Source organism: Schistocerca cancellata, chromosome 2 (genome assembly GCF_023864275.1).
Source record: "Schistocerca cancellata isolate TAMUIC-IGC-003103 chromosome 2, iqSchCanc2.1, whole genome shotgun sequence".
Classification (NCBI taxonomy): domain Eukaryota; kingdom Metazoa; phylum Arthropoda; class Insecta; order Orthoptera; family Acrididae; genus Schistocerca; species Schistocerca cancellata.
In genome coordinates, this window is record NC_064627.1 from 294,485,975 (window position 1) to 294,503,879 (window position 17,905).

At 39.7% G+C, this 17,905-nt stretch overlaps 1 protein-coding gene across 3 annotated transcripts in view; it reads left to right on the top strand.

Annotated features, from left to right (window-relative positions):
- Window positions 1-17,905, top strand: part of LOC126161658 (mucin-5AC) — a 101,736-nt gene that overhangs the window by 64,889 nt on the left and 18,942 nt on the right. For all 3 annotated transcript variants that reach the window (XM_049917652.1, XM_049917654.1, XM_049917653.1), the window contains 3 exons: window positions 3,438-3,555; window positions 12,228-12,494; window positions 14,106-14,194. In XM_049917652.1, the coding sequence (XP_049773609.1) occupies window positions 3,438-3,555; window positions 12,228-12,494; window positions 14,106-14,194 (474 nt within the window). The remainder of the gene's footprint in view (window positions 1-3,437; window positions 3,556-12,227; window positions 12,495-14,105; window positions 14,195-17,905) is intronic.

Consider the following 17,905-nt stretch of genomic DNA (forward strand, 5'->3'; position numbering starts at 1 on the left):
TTATTTTACAGTAGTACAATAATTTTAAAAATTGAAATGAATTGCTCGCATGGTAGTGGCTAGATCATAATCTCATCTATACGTGGTGAGGATGTAACTTTTCACTTTAACACATTAAAAATAGGTGACTGGGGGCTTGTGATACAGAGACTTGGTATGTTTTTACAACTAGATTAATCACCATGCAACCAGGTATTAACCCTTTTTTTTTTTAAATATGTGCACCAATTTTTTCACACTAGAATAGGAGATGATTAAGAGAAAAATTCAGTCACACTACCCAGAAGTTAATGCCTCTCCCCAGGGAAGCTTGTGCTGCTAGGTTTAGATGAAATGTCATGCTTGCATTGCGGACTTGAATGATTGTAATATTTTTGTGCCAAAGAGAATGCTATAAAGCCATCCAGCAAATTTTAAGAGTGGGGCTATTTACATCTTGGAACACTCAGATGAGAGTTTCATGCAGATATGTGATTCTCAGAGAGAAATATTTTAATGGGATAATTAGAATTTCCAGGTAAGTTATTTTACACTTAATATTTACAGTATGCTGTGTCACTTGCACACATGCAAAAATTAGTGAGTGTTTTAAAGGATATGTTCGAAGAGAGAACCATTTGCAAAATGTCGCTTTCATACAGGCTGAAACACAGCAGTCAACATATCTGGAGTAAACACTTAATAGACATAACACACTCCCATATCCTCTAGTATTTGGAACATCGTTCTAGGTCATGTTTCACATGACCTCAGAGGAAGCAGTCTAACATCAAGTCTGGCTTAAACTGCCACCTCACACTCACTAATGTGGTGTAGCTCTTGCTACTGAAGAATTACAGGCAGGGTATGCATCATGTTGAATCCCTTACAGATATTACTGTCTCACTGTAGAACCAATAGACAGTACACAGTAAACAATGTTGAAAAGACTGCTGTGTTGCATTTGATGCAGAGAGAAATGGAGCATGTGATATTTATGCCTACGAAGAATAAAGTGAATGCTTCTTTGGCAGAGTTCAATCTCTTTGCTTTGACGAGGAGTAGTGTGTGGATTTACATCAGCAGCTGCCAGAATTGGTGCTTCTTTTGTTTTATGAGTAGCAGTCTTCTTTTGAATATATTTTCTTGGAGCAAAAATTCCAGTTTGTCAAAGTTTTTTATTGACGTCAAGTAAAGTGGAGTGCATCAGAGGGCATCTAAAAGATATCCATTCTGCACTCTGTTCTGTTGTCCTTGAAGGATTTTTGGTGACCTCCTTCATAAATCAAGAGCATATTGACCAATTCTTCATTAATAAATAATATGGTACTACTGAAATAGATTCATGTATTGCTAACAAGTAGCACACGTGGTCGTTACACAAGCAACATACTGCAAATGGATTAGAGCATTCCTTATAACAGACCTGATCTACGCTGGCAGAGGTTCTAGTGCGCTACATTAAAATACTCCAAATGGCAACATACAACTAAGGTATCCCTTATTTAGATGATATGGATGTGTGTCTAGCATGATGTAAACATTGTATATAGCTTGTCTTGGTGGCACTAGTTTCCATGGAGATAGGAGTAGTCATCTGGGTAGTACACCATTCAAAACAGCTGCGACAACAGCATGAAAATCTTTGTATTCCGTTTATTTTTACTTGTTCATGTTTGTCTGCTCCCCCATTCTTGCCTGTCATGTTATCTGATACTATTTAGTCTCAAATTATAGCAACATTAGACTGAAAGCACAAAATATTTGATTTCATTGAATGAAATAGGGGTGAAGAGGGTAAGTGAAACACTAGTTTTGCTTTGTAAATTTCAAGTAATTAACACTTTTAACTGAAATTTATGAGACTAGTAAGCCTGACACCCAGTTCTAGAGAAATACAACTCCAGAACTGATGTGACATTCATGATTAACTAAATCTTACTATTTATCTTGTATGTTAATACAAGGGGTGTTCAGTAATTAATGCAAAACACTTTTCTGAAAGCAAGTCAGTTTTATTCAGGATTCCAATACACCATATATATTATTTACCACTCTTCGGCTACAAAACCATATTTTTCAACATAAACTCCCTTCAATATGACAGGCTTATGCCACCTTACTGAGAGGGCCTGTATGCCCACATGGTACCACCCTACTGGTCAGTGTTGGTGCCAATGTCTTGCTGCATCAGTAACTTCTACGCCATCCACGTACTGCTTCCAGCGGAATTCATCCTTCACCGGGCCAAACAGATTGAAGTCAGAAGGTGAGAGATCCGGGCTGTGAGGTGAATGAGGAAGAACAATCCAATGAAGTTTTGTGAGCTCTCAGGTGCACGGACTGACTTATTTGAGGCTCTGCGATGTCATGGAGAAGAATAAGTTCATTTACATGTTTGTGGCGACAAAAACGCTGAAGTCGTTTCGTCAATTTTCTGAGGAGTCATAGTCACAGAAGACCATCCATCACCTTGACTTTAATGGATGAGGGTGTGGCTTTGAACTTCTTTTTCAGAGAAGTGGTGGTGTGGCACCACTTTGTGGATTGCCGTTTTATTTTCAGTCCAAAGTGATGAACCCATGTTATATCTCCTGTGTTAATTTTGGGTAAAAATTTACCACATTCAGCCTATGCAAGCAGTTCCACAAAGATGGTCCTTTGCTGCTCTTCACGGTCTTCAGTTGGGTGACGAGGAACCCAAAGGACACATGCCTTTGAGTATCCCAACTGGTGTGTGTGTGTGTGTGTGTGTGTGTGTGTGTGTGTGTGTGTGTGTGTCAGCACTACCAACAGAGATGTCCAGTTAGCAGCGAGGTATTTGATTGTGCCATCGATCACCTCAAATGAGTGTGTCCGCACATTCAGACATTCCTGAAGTTACAGCTGTTTGTTGCCAGCCGGCATGCTGCAGATCAGACAAGTTTGCATGACCTTGTTGCAAAGATGACTCACCATGCTTTTGTTCACTGCCAAGTCTCCTAGACACTTTGCAAATGCCTATGAATCTCTGCAATGCTCTGGTTTTCCCACTGAAGAAACTCTGTGACAGCTCTCTGCTTGGAATGCACTACCATTACAGACATCATTTTGAAGGCTATGAATACTGCCACCATGTATCAGAACTTCATGAAACTATAGGTGCTGAAGTGGAAATATTTCCCAGTGTCCCACAATAGATTCCGCATATTTTTGTCTGAAGTTGGCCAAGGAAAAAAATGCATTATTTATTGAACACCCCTCATACATGCACATCAGTTTACATATTATGTAAATCAGTTAGGCTAATTTCATTGCTATGACACAAGCATATTATTTCCTGTTACTTAAGATTGGTTTTTGGTATTTAAGAGACATTTAAAATTTTATAAAATAGAAGTAAATATTTATATTGTATACTTACACTGTATATTACGCTGTTGATATTCATCTCAGAATTAAAATATTTATATGTATAGGTACACTTGTCCCAGCTGAAAATTCTGTAGTGGTTGGCCAAACTAGCCAGGTTCAGCCAGTAACAAAGCAAAATGCATCACCAAGACCAAGCATTTTACGCAAGAGGGATAATGAAGGGTGAGTAGTTGTGTGATATAATGTGTTTGTTATTTAATCCTTTTTACTGTCAAACATGATGTAACTGTTTTGCACATTTTCGATGGTAAGTGCCAGTTGTAATATAATCGCAAGTTTCTTTCCGACTTTTGCATCAAATAAAGACAGAGGTTTTAGAATCTCTCTGTCATAAACACAACAGAGTTCAAAGATCATTGTCAAATGCTCATATTTAATTGGCGATGCAAAGTAACAGCTATTATAAATTTCTTGCCTATTTGTAGCACTCTTGAGGATGAAATTTAATTTGTGCACATGTGCTTTGATGAACCCTCCCTGGCACAGGCAGGGGAAGTTGCTTGTAGAACATGAATTTGATATAGGTTGGCTAAGGGAGAAGATAGGGAGACTACAGAGGGAATAGTGTGGTTGGAAAGTTGTGGAGTGAAGCCTGAGGCATGAGGGCAAGGTGGAGGCGACTGTTGGGCAAGGGTTAGCAGAGATTGAGGCCAGGAGGATTCCAGAATTGAGAGATGTTCGGTTATATCTTTTTGATTGTAAAGTGGTTTGTGGAGTAGAATCCAGTCAGTTTGCACTGCAGTGAAGCAGCCATTGAAGTCAGACATGTTATGCTCAGCAGCATTTGCTACTGCTGAGTGGTCAACTTTCTTGTGGCCACAGTTGACCATCATTCAGGAAGATCGATGATGATGATGATGATGTTTGGTTTGTGGGGCGCTCAACTGCGTGGTTATCAGCGCCCGTACAATTATCCAATCTTTGCTCAGTCCAATTTCGCCACTTTCCTGGATGATGATGAAATGATGAGGACAACACAAACACCCAGTCATCTCGAGGCAGGTGAAAATCCCAGGAAGATCGATGGCAGGTGATTGTATCCACATAAAACATCAAAAATTACCAACAAAGAAGTTGACTGTTTTCACAGGTGGACAGGTATCTGATTGCTTATGATGTGCTTGTGGTGGAATAGGATAAGCTGAGCGGGTGCATATGACAGGTTTGTACCTGTATCTGCCACAGTGATATGACCCATGTGATAAGGATTGGGAGTAGACATGGCATAAGGATGACATCCCTTGCTAGTCCGTTGTTTAATTGTGTAATGTTGTGTGTTACAAGAGATGTGTAAAAGTATGAAATATTTTGCACATTTAGACTTTCTTTGATTTTTACTTCGATTTTTTTTTTTTCAACATACAGCTTAGCAACATACACCTTAGCAACGTACAGCTTAGCAACGTACAGCTTAGCAACGTACAGCTTAGCAACGTACAGCTTAGCAACGTACAGCTTAGCAACGTACAGCTTAGCAACGTACAGCTTAGCAACGTACAGCTTAGCAACGTACAGCTTAGCAACGTACAGCTTAGCAACGTACAGCTTAGCAACGTACAGCTTAGCAACGTACAGCTTAGCAACGTACAGCTTAGCAACGTACAGCTTAGCAACAATCAGGTTTGTAGAACAGTCCAATTAGCTGCCGAGCTTTTGGGCAAATTCCTCTGTAATTGGACCAGGGCTGAACCTTGTATGCTTCGAAATGACATGCCTTCCCCGCTCCTAAGTGACATTTTGTCCCCATTCAATTTTGTTTGCTGCTCAGTCTATCTGGATACCAGTCCTCTGCTCCATGATCGTATTTCTGTGGAAGAACCGGTGTGAAACCTGTCCCATACATGCTTACCGATTCTTCTTGCGGCCCTATCAGACATGTTTCCTACCCATCGTTCATGAACTTTCTGAAACCTAGACTTCCTGTACCTGACTGTGCACCGGACCTGAACTATAACCTGGAATGTGGCCTTTTGCAGACAGTGCTCTTACTGACTAAGCTATCCAGACATGGCTTTACATTCACCGCCACATCTGTATTTTCATCAGTGACACTCTCCCATTTTCCAAACACATAACATGTTGCACTAGTATTTGTGGAAGAAAGAATATTGTAGAGAAATGCCGTAGGCACAGCTTCTATGTAACTTGCTCAGCAGTCTGCATGAAACAATTACTCACCTTGACGAATGGCTGGACTAAATGTTGGCCAAGGATGGAAGGTGGTACTCAGCAGTAGTATGGTTCTGACCCCCTGACCGAGAAATACCAACTTTTTATGAATTGAGAGCAGGTTGCAGATGTGCCTGATGGAGTCATGCTTCAACCATACATACTTTATCTCAACTTCACTGGCCTTTCTGTGCCAGTCGCTGTCAACCATTTGGATTTTGTCCCACTTGTATCATATTCTACTGCGCAATCGACCCCCCTCCCATGCTCCCTTTCCTACATCTTTCTACTGCTCTCTGTAGTTCACCCATGTCTTTTTTTATTTCTTTCTTTCTCTTTTGTTTACCTGTATTCTCACTCTTGATTGCTAGACTTCATTCCAACCACTGTCACAATGGTGATTGGTGAGTAACAAAGTTATGAGTTAGGTTGTGGAGGTCAGCTCATCTGCAATTACTTTGGGAGATAGTGCATGAGAAGTTACTAAGCAACGAAAAGATCAGGAGTCGGAGGAAGAAATCAGATAACAACTTCATGTTTAGATTGAGATTTAGACATTAAGTACTGGTCTCCAAAGCATAATGATGCACATATTTAATTTATAACCAAAGAGTGAACAGCATGCTTAAATTTAAAGGAGTCAAGAATCATAGAGAACTAAAAAAAAAAAAGGCAGGCTACTGTTAAATTTAGATAAAACAGTAAAAACATAATATGTGAATGTAGGCTTTTCCAATATGTACTGCTGATGAAATCTACTTGGGCTTCGATCTGTGTTATATTTTAACTAAAGTTCAGTGTTGATAACAACACTTATGTCTCAGTAACAGGTGACTGGTTTCGGTTATATTTATATAACCATCTTCAGACCCATGGCTTCCTTGGAAGATGGTAGGCGGAGCTCTCCTCAGGTGCTACGAAGTCAACTGATGCAGCTGAGGAGAGCTCCGCCTACCATCCTCCAAGGAAGCCATGGGTCTGAAGATGGTTATATAAATATAACCGAAACCGGTCATCTATGTTATTGAGACATAAGTGTTGCGATAAAGACTGAACTTTAGTTAAAATATAATACTCTATTGATCACTGTTGCCAAAAATGTTTACCAAAATTTCCATCTGTGTGTTCAAATTCTGTGACATTTTGATGAGTGTCATTCTCATCATCTTACGGTGAAATGTAGATGGTATGCCCATGCATCATGAACACTTTGCTAGATGATGATAGCACTCATTGAAACATTGTGGAATTTGTACATGGCTACCTGGATGGAAGCCAGAAGAGATTTCATCTCTAAATACATTTATATGTATATGAAAGGATTAAATGGGAAGACAACAGTTAATGTGCAAATGAGCAAATCAAATCAGAGTGATCGAGTACGAATATGCAAAATGATGGACATAGCACAAGTGATTCAAAGATATGGTCAATCTGGCAAATTATTGATTGACAGGAATTTATGAAATAATGAACTTAATAACATCATTGGGACAAACTCTTCTGCATGACACATTTAATATTATATTCAAAATTATTGAAACAAGGAAATTACCATCAGCCAGGAAAATGTAATGGTACCATCACCAAAGGCACAAATTGATACATGTGTGACAACAAAACTATTTTTCATACTCAAACGGTCGACTAGAATTAAGCAGAGAACAAGAGAAACCCACTAACAGAGACTAGACAGTGATCTAGTTAGCACCAGAAAGTATAAACATATCAGTATTATTCCGATTTTTCACTAAAATAGAAGGGTGCAGGAAGAAAGGTACTGTCATGACATTTCTGGAACTAGGGAATGCCTGCACCTACACGGGGTAGAATAATATGTTTTAAGAGGATGGACTTAAAATCAAATTCAGATGCACTCAAAAATAATCTGCAGTATCTATGCTAGAAGTAGATATTCAATCAAGAGGCAAAAACTGGTTTTAATAAGGGTACTACTTTCTATTGCGTGTTTCAAATTGTAATACACAGTACGGTACCAGTACCCCACAGCATATAATAAGTTGTGGTTGTTTAAATAACCAGGTAATCTTCTCTTCTCCCTTGTCTTTCTGTCTCTCTATGGTGTCTGCATTGTTACAAGGGCTTTGGCAGTGTTGACAGTTGGTGGCCTGATGTCCTCCCTGACACCTTAAATAATTACCTAATATTAGTGATTATTAGACCTGCTTGGGTAATCGCACACATTGAAGTGCTGTTTCTGGGATTCAAGATGATGAGCCTGTCTATGATCTAATCTGCCTTGGGGATTAATGACAAGGGCTACTGAGCGAGCAGCCTGAATGTGTTTTTAGGTGGTTTCCTGCATCCACCTAGGTAAAACTAATCTGGTACCCATATCCCACCTCAAATATGTGGTACACTAGGTGTCAGGAATCATTCTCACACTAGAACATGGAATTTACTCCAGACACCGACAGATGGAGCACACAGATCCTGTGCCATGGCAGTGGTAGCTTCAGGAAGGGCTTATGGCCGCAATCTGTTACCAACATTGCCGAACAATACCGATCTTGTAAAGACACAGTAAAAGGAAATGAAGGGGGGGGTGGGGGGAGGGGGCTGGTGGAGGAGGAGGAGGAGGAGGAGGAGGAGGAGAGACTGGTGATCATTTGACTTTCCATTTTGATAAACTCTTGTAACACAGGCTACTTCTGGAAATTGCAACAGGATTGATTTTTCTGATAAGGGATCATAGTAGTTTAAAACTTTTTAAAAGATGTTACTGTTGCTGAAGACTATTGAAAGTGTGGTTGTAAAGTTTTGATTACTGATACCTCAAAAAGTAAAGTTACATAATTAATTGTTTTATTTGTTTGCTAGTAAAAGTTCCCAGTCCTGGTAAACACTAAAGTCTCCCCACTGAGGTGTGCTACTATGGAAGCCAGCATGAAGGCTCCCCTAACAGTAAGCGACAGTACTTTGATGCGGGGATTTCAGAATGTACCAGGACTGCAGACTTTTATTTGGAAACAAACAACAAAAGTACTATGAAATGTTTTTTGGTTTAAAACCAAATAACTACCCTCATATTCATTTTTAAAATCTGCTATTGCAGTTTTGTCCTCTAGCCATTTTCAGGTGGAATGCAGTGAAATTGCGGAAACAGAGTTTACATAGTTTCACTGTGTTCTACTTGAAAACTGATAAAAATCAGATTTGCAGTTGTGGCTTTTAAGAATAAAAACTTTTAAACTGTCAGATGCTACCAAGATGTCTTTTAAAAATATTTAAAAAGTAAGTCTTTCTCCCAGATACTGTATCATAAAACAAGTATTGGAAATTTTGAAATCTTGCACTGTTAAGACATCACCTCGTACAGCAGATGTGAAGTATAGGAAATTTCAGTATTGGAAATTTCAAAATTTTGCACTGTTGAGACATCACCTCATGCAGTAAATGTAAAGTACAGTTGAATAAGTGAACGTTTCACTAATACTTTTTGTAGTCAAAATACTAACAACCACCTCAAAAAATGTCACTGATTGGTCTTCTTCTTTTGGTTACGATGTTGGCGATCATAATGGCTATTCTTCTCTTGGTGGTAGCAACATGCAATATTTCTGTTGAAGACATATCGAACCAGCATCTAAGGTTGTTGAATAAAGATATTCATCTTCTTCCAGGACCTCTTGATGATGATTTTCTCGTGAAGTATTTTTTGTGGCAAATCATACATATTTTTATTGCACATGCAATGTCCTAGATATTGCAACTTTCAGCATTTCATTACCTTGATTAATTTAGGTGTTTTGTTCATTTTTCTCAAAACTTCCATGCTTGTCACTGGATCCAAGGTATTCTCAGGATCTGCCTATGAATTGACAGTTCAAAGGCCTCCAGCTTCTTCTTCTTCCTCTTTTGATCAAGGTTCATGCCTCTACCCCATATAGGACACAATGTATATAGCAGTGCAAAAGTCTGAGGTTTGTTCTTAGTGTTAGGTTATGGCTTTTAAAGACAGCACTCATTTTCTGAAATGCACTTTTTTCTTTCCTGATGTGAATATTGATTTCTTGCAAGTTACCCCAATTTTCATATAAAATGGTTCCAAGGTGCGTATATTGTTACACCCTTTCTATAGATCTCTGGTTTATGACCAAGTTCACCCCCCCCCCCCCCCCCCCCCCCCCCACTCTGCGGGCCTGGGGGCTAGAATAGGCCCGAGGTATTCTTGCCTGCCGTAAGAGGCAACTAAAGGGAGACTCACACCTTTCAGCCTGTATGTCATGGCCCCCTGTGGGGTTTGACCTCCATTTTTCAAAATTTTCCCGAATAGCGACCCAATTTGGGAATGGCGCATTACATGCTGCATTGTGCATTGAGATTTTTAGCCCACTTTCTCGTCATTGCCATCCCACTGAAATGTGTGGTGGCACCAGTATTTAAAAGGCAGAGGTCGAGTTGGGACAGTAAATTTTAGACATCTCTGCCACGGCCAGTAAGCATGGTGCTACCCCACAAGGGGTGATGGGCGTTAGAATTTCACAAAAATAGGAAAGGTTTAGGGAGTTGATCAATCAGTGCAGCCAATTCAGGGTTCAGGGGTACCGCACCATCTGGAGGGAGATATACGTTGCAGACAGTGCATTCCTGTGTCGTCCGTATCTTGACAGCCACAGCTGTAAGAGGATTTTTAAGGGGCGCAGGTTCACCACATACAGAGTTCATGACATAAACGCAAACTCCACTGGACGTTCTATCTATTACATACGCTACGGTTCTTGTAATATCCCCTGTAGCCGCAAAGGACAGGGGTCAGCATTGCCAGGAACCAGGTTTCCTGGAGGGCACTGCAGAAAGTAGGTGTAAAGCTTAACAGTTGCCATAGCTCAGCCAGGTGGTGGAAAAAAAAACCGCCATAATTCCACTGGAGGATGAAGTGATCATGAGACTGGGAAGGCATGAAACACTGAATGAGGCAGTCTTACTCCCTTGGTTTTGGGGTCTTCTTTCTGGATTTCTCTCGCTGATCCTTGGGTTTCTCTGGCTGGGAGGGCTTCACTGATTCCGTCTCCGGGATGGAGGATGATCGTGAAGCCCTACGACCAGCTGCTTTTGGGCACTTCGGCCACTGGCGGGTGTCATCTTTCCCATTAGCAGATACCTGGGAAGGGAGTGACTCAAGGGGGGGGGGGGGGTCTACAACTGTTCTCATAGCAGCGGCATAAGAGGAGGTCGTAGCCACAGGATGTAAGCGCTCAATTTTCCTCTTAGCCTCAGTGTAGGTCAGTCGGTCCAAAAACCTGCAGTCTGGTGAGCAAGGGGAATGATGCTCTCCACAGTTGACACAGATGGGAGGTGGGGCACATGGAGTATTGGGATGGGACGGACGTCCACAATCTTGACATGTGATGATGATGTACAGTGGGAAGACATATGGCCGAACTTCCAGCACTTAAGCACCGTATTGGGGGAGGGATATATGGCTTGACATCACAGTGGTAGACAATCACCTTGACCTTCTCGGGTAATGTGTCACCCTCGAAGGCCAAGACGAAGGTGCTAGTGGCAACCTGATTATCCTTCGTACCTCGATAGACACACCGAATGAAATGAACTCCTTGTAGCTCTAAGTTGGCACACAGCTCATCATCAGACTGCAAAAGAAGGTCCCTGTGGAATACAATACCCTGGACCATGTTTAAGCTCTTATGAGACATGATGGTAATGGAAACATCCCCAGCTCATCACAAATGAGTAATGCCCGTGACTGGCCAGAGGTGCCGTTTTTATCATGACTGACCCTAACCACATTTGGACAAGCCCTCCACCTCCCGAAACTTATCCTCTAAATTTCCTACAAAAAACTGAGGCTTCATCGAGACAAAGGAGTCCCCACTAGTTCTCGTACATACGAGGTACCGGGGCGAATAAGGTTCGCTGCCATCCTTAGCCTGGCGTTCCTCCTCATCGAGATTTAAGTTTCTGATGGTCACATTAAATTGATTCAGGGTAATGCTGGATGACCAGTTTCCTTCACCATTGCTCTCCAACCTGCTTGTACCCTGTCTCTAACGAAACAGACCATTAAACCCTAATATTCCCTCTTTTTCTTTGGCATTTGTTAAGCTAATGTTACTCAGTTTTGGGGGCAGTGGTATTGTCCTTATTTTCAGGAAGACTCCTCAGATTTAAGGTTTTTGGGATTTTTTTTTAATTTCTCTAAATCACTTTTGGTGAATCCGAGGATGGTTATTTTCTAAATGTCATGGCAATATCCAATGTTCTGCTCCAGACTTATTCAAATGAAGCTTGCAATCAGTGTCTAATGATTCCATCAATTACAGGACGTGAAACTCGAAATCTTCCTTTGTTGAGCTGATACCAAAGTGACATCTTGCATTTTAAAATGCAAATATGAATGTACATATTTTTCAAATACTTAAACACTTGTCTAACAAATTAAAGGTATTGTTCTCATTGTTGCATGTTTACGTGCTGGAACACAAAGTACTTAGCATTTTATACTAGTAAATGCTCTTATGTTGAATAATGACTTTGTGTTGGTAAGATCAAACTGTTCTCTTAATGAGAAATGTTAGAAAGTAGACCCAACAATAATGTTTTTAAAACCATTAATTAAAAATCGTGCAGTTTCTCTACACCAGAATTGAAATATTGGGCTTCTTGCTGATGTCTTGTAGGTCACCATTGAAAGCACAAAAAAATCTGGCCCCAGTTCTGGCAGCATTAAGTACACCTCCATCACCTCCATCTCCGAGGAGACCAGATTCTAGAGGAAATGGAGGGATCTCTTCGGGGGGCTCAACAACCATCTCTGCTACCTCTTCACCAGGACTCGGAGAAGGTGGTGATGATTCACTGCCTCCCATAAAGCAAGAGCCTCATGAAGATGGAGATAAACCACCTGTTGAGATGAGTCCACGGAAGAAGCCTCGGAAGCAACAGCTGTAAGTCCACCTTGCTTGGCCCGTATTACTGTAATTATAATAATTTAATTTTAATGTGTGATACTTTTTGGACTGAAGAAATATCTTCTGCAGAAAGGTTTATTTGTAAAAATACGCTCTTCAGGTACCACTGTCTTTGAGAACAGATGCAGTTCTTAGCAGAAGCAATGTGTAGTGTGTCTGAATGTTTCCAACAGAAAGTTCTCCCATTCTTGTACCAAAACATCCACAATTTCCTTAAATGATGTTGGAACTAACTGGAAATCTGCTACTCACTGTCTGCTCTAAACTTCACCACAATGGCTCAATGATGTTGAGGTCTGGCAGTTGTGCTAGCCAGGGAAGATGTTTGATGATATTCTGATGTTCCACAAACCACACCTGAACCTTTTGGGTGCAATATCATCTTGGAATATGGCAGTGTTTTGCAGCAGTATGCTAGTCATAGTAAGCACTTCATTGCTCAGATGTTCGGTCACAGTAATCTGGGCAGTGAGGGTAATTATAGGGACAGTTCAATACCATGACATAACCTCCCAAATCGTAATAGAATCGTTCCCATGCTTGACTCTAGGAAGTAAGCAGGCCACGTTGTAGACTTCGTTTGGTGTTCTCTGTACATAAACCCGGCCATTTGTAGGAAACAGTGTAAATCGTAATTCATTGGACCGTACCACATTCTTTCTGTTATAACCGTTGCAGAACAAAGCATTCAATACACTGACTGATAACCTCCAAGACTTGGCACATCAACTGTGCACAGCAGCTACGTCTCAGTAGTTGCAGTGTGCCATGGTGCTAGCTTTCTACAAGACATAGTATACTGTGTGGTTTGCATGTTGTTTTGTCCACCCCCAGTGATTCATATATTTTGTACATCAGAAGATCCTGTAACTTATTTTCTTATAATAAAATTAAAATTCATAACAAAGAATTTTGTTTTCCATTGTACTCATCACTTTTTAACAAGTGATGGTAATCTTATGATGTAGGATGTTGCATCATAAACATAAAGTGTCATAATAGTCTTGTTTGAAGCATCGACATTAAAACATACAAGTGAGACATTTGTCGCCCAGCATCATTACTGTTTTTTGCTCCTTTCATACTGTTAAGGATTTAATCAAATATTCGTTCTAAGTAGTTAAATTTCGGCTGTACATATTAATTGGAGTTGTCCGTATTTTTGTTGTTGTTAATACCCAGTTTTCTGAGTTCATTCAGTAATTATTAGTGGTACAATAGACTAATGAATGTATTAGTGAAATGCTTCTGATGATCAACTATGGTATCTTACACCCCTCTTTCCCCCTCTTGTTTTAATTGTGTTTTGTAAAAAGTAAGCCACATTTATTAATGGAATTAGCATTGAATATGAAAATTGAATGGTGTATTTGTCACTCTAGTTTTGTCATAATAATTCATGTATTTTACTATTACGTATTTATATTTATTGTAGACAGTATTATTCTGTTTGATTCTGAGTCGTCCACACTCAGTATCATTTTAGGCCAAGAGTTTATTGCATTGTACCAAGCATGTAATACATATTGTAGGTAATTTGAAAGTTTTTTTACAGGAATACTGAAACTGTTTTCTGTCACTTTTCAGAACTAGAAATGAGCTGCATGAACCAAAATTTAGTGAAGATGAAATGGAATTTATTTCTGAGGAAAAAGTTAAGAAAGAAGTTAAAGAAGGTAAGTCCTGTGTACTACGAGAATAGACAAAACTGTTAGCAGGAATTAACATAACTTTGGACCCCCTTCTCTCTCTCTCTCCCTCCCTCTCTCTTTCTCTCTCTCTCTCTCTCTCTCTCTCTCTCTCTCTCTCTCTCTCTCTCACAGTGTGTGTGTGTGTGTGTGTGTGTGTGTGTGTGTGTGTTATGGGAAAGCACAGTGCAACAATTTAAACTGATCAGTACATTTTGAGTTATAAATAAAAGAAATTACTGATGATACTCCTGTTAGATACAGTAGTGAAATGTAGACATAGAAATCAAGGACTGTTATATTCCATATTAAACAGTGAAAACATTTTTACTTACTTTTGAAACACCACAGAAATTTCAGTGAAACCAGTATTTGTTAAATCCTTTATCCAAAACATATCAGATAACTGAACTTTTTGGAGACTATTGCTGTGAATGATTGTAAGTGTTTCTACATTCATCCAAGTCAAAAAATGACAATGGCTTTGTGTGACAATATGAAAGGGGCAACTACTCACTATGTATCATGTCATGATAGAATGTACATTCTAGCACCTATATTTGTTTTGTAGAACATTATTTTTCTAGTGTTAGAAATGGTAGTATCTGGCATTTTGTTTTGTTATTATTATTATTATTATTATTATTACTATTATTATTACTACTACTATTACTATTATTACTGTTTCAAGAAACATCCGGGACTAAGTGTTTGATTGTAATTTTGTGACAGTTAAAACTTCTTGGCTCAGTTAAAGATAATTTGGGCTTGAGGAGGCCCGGGGTTTATGAAATTCTGTGTCACTGTGGAAAGAAGTATATTGGTCAGACTATTCGAACTATTCAGGACCGGTGTGTGGAACATGATCGCAACACTCGGTTGTTCCGGCCTGAGAAGTCGGCAGTGACGGGACATTGCCTTAACGAAGGATACAGGATGATGTATGACAAGACACAATTGATCTCTCCTGGTTCTCGCTGTTGGGAATGTGTTCTTAAAGCATCCATTGAAATTATATTATGCAGTAATATTATTAACAGGGATAAAGGTTTTCCTCTAAGTAAGATATGGAATCCGATTTTGTCCGCCATTAAACAACAACGGTCTTCTTTTCGATCACTGGATTCTTCCAACTACTGCTGTTGTGATTTATCATTTCTGCCGTCTTCTACCACCAGCATGCTTCGTGTCTACTTGCTGCCAGGAGGCGCTGCCCATAATCTCACGCATGTGCGGTGCTTTGTTCATAGTGTATAAAGGTTTCCGTCGTTGTAGCTGGAATTCAGTTCCGGCGAGGCAGTGCACTAGCTTTAACTCACCTGAAGATGGTGGCCAACTGGTCCGCTGAAATATTGTGTCTGGACGACGACACGATCCGGCTGCAAACCTGTGAAGACTATCATAAGTTATTACACCGGGAAAGTCTACGAAATCAGTTAAAACTTAATATTGTGTTAATAATGGCCCGTGTTTGTACCCAAAACTAGCAAAATATAAAGTGCCCTTAAAAGTTTTCTGACACAATTGAATGCTACTTCACAGAGAATTGGAGAAACCACTCTTCCTTTTAACTGAAATGGCAGCCTGTTCCTCCGTATGGATCTTTGAACAGATCATATTGTAGTTGACTGTCACTGCATGGCAATTTTGTCAACAAAGTCATTGCTGACAGTGCCTGCAAATACATTTGGGAGTTAATGTGACTCCATTATATAATGTAAATTTTGCTGAAGATCTTGCTGAATGTTTGTGTTTAAAACTATTTGTAAAACATTTGATTCAATGAAGTATGTCAAATTTTGCTAAATTTTTTGCTCGTGTAATAACTGTCTGTGTAGAACCTGGTAGAAACTGGTGTGTAAAATTTGGTCTTCATAAAAACACTATTATTGACTAAACATAGAAGTATAATTGTGAATTTCTATGTTAAATTTGTTTGCTTAGTGAACAATGACTTGCAAGACTGATCTTTGGCACAGTTTGTCAATGCAATCAGATTCCTTTCCGTTTCATGTGTAAGGATGAAATTAGGAACATCTTGATTTTATCAGACATAAGCTTTAATGCAGTTTTCTATACATTATAAGGTTTGTTCATTGTATGATGTTGTTTCAAATTGTTTGTGTGCTTCTAAAAAGCAAAAAATCAAGGGAATAGTTAGCACTCAGTTCAAATTGTTATGTTGTATAATCCTTACAAATGAACTTTTCTCCATCACACGAGCATTGAGAGCTGTATTGATTCATTATAATTTATAAAACATGAGTTAAGAGCAGAAAGCTAATTGCATTACATGTGGTAGAGGTAGGGAGTGGGAACAAATAGAAAGCCCAGGAAGTAAGTTACAGAAAACTAAAAGAGAATGAAGAAAGGAATAGTTACTGAGAAGAAATGCTGGGACCAAGGAAATTACAGAAAATGATTAACGCTTATTAAGACTAAGTGGCTGGCGAGAACCAAGGACATGTTGTAACGCCAATTCCCACCTGTGGAATTCTGTGAAAGAAGTAGTAGGAGGGAGGGAATCCAGGTGATGTGTGTGGTGAAACAGGCACCAAAGATTTTGACTGCCATGTTGTAGACAATGCTCTACAGTGTGACACTTGTGACATCGATGCCTGTTTCACAATACATACCATCTTTACTGACTTTCTTGGAACTCCGCAGATGGGGACTGGTGTTACAAGCCCTTGGTGTTCACCACTCAGCTGGATTAAATTATCATTCATTATTTTCTCTAATTTCCTTGGCCTCAGCAGTTTGTTTCAGTAACTACTCCTTTCTTCATTCCATTTTAGTTTTCTGTATCTTTTTTGTATCTCCTTTTCCCCACTCTCCCTCTACCACATATAATGCTCTCTGCTCTTATTAACTCTTGCACAATGTTTTTCCAGTAATCTGTTTTGCTTGTTACCGTACCTTCCACCTTTGAGCTTTCAGATTTTTAAATGTCTTCTGGTGCAGTCCCCAACTATCTATCTTTCCTTCTCATTCCATCTTGTAAGTCCCCCCTGACCCAGGAGTTTGGGCGTCTTTTCCTTGACTCTCCCCATTTCGTAAACCTTGCCAGCCCTTTTCCTTCATCCTCCTTTGCTTTCCCTTCAACGCTTCTGCTAGAAGAAGAAGAATAAGAAGAAGCCACTGACTCTGAAAGCTTCAACATTAAAGAATCTTTGTATGTTTTCTTGTACTCTGCTAGATGAACAGATCTTTTTTATGCATCCAATTACGGTATCAAACACTGAACAATGGAAAGTCAAGAATGGAATAATAATAATAATAATAATATCATGAAAAGGGTAGATTGCTGATTGCTACTCGCCACGTAGAGGAGATGTTGAGTAACAGACAGGCACAACAAAAAGAATGCTATAGTCTATAGTTTTTGCCCACAGACAGCCTTCTGAAGTGGAAAGTGCACACACACATTCACCACTCACAAACTGTCTGGCTGCAGCTGCCAGAGAAAGTGGTCTCTCTCTCTCTCTCTCTCTCTCTCTCTCTCTCTCTGTGTGTGTGTGTGTGTGTGTGTGTGTGTGTGTGTGTGTGTGTAGGGGGGGGGGGGGGGGCAAGCTTTCTGCTTCAGAAGAAGACCATTTGGCCAAAAGCTCTAACATATGATAGTCTTTTTGTTGTGCCTGTCTGCGACTCAATGTCTCCTCGATATGGTGGGTAGTAATTAACCTTTTCATATTATTA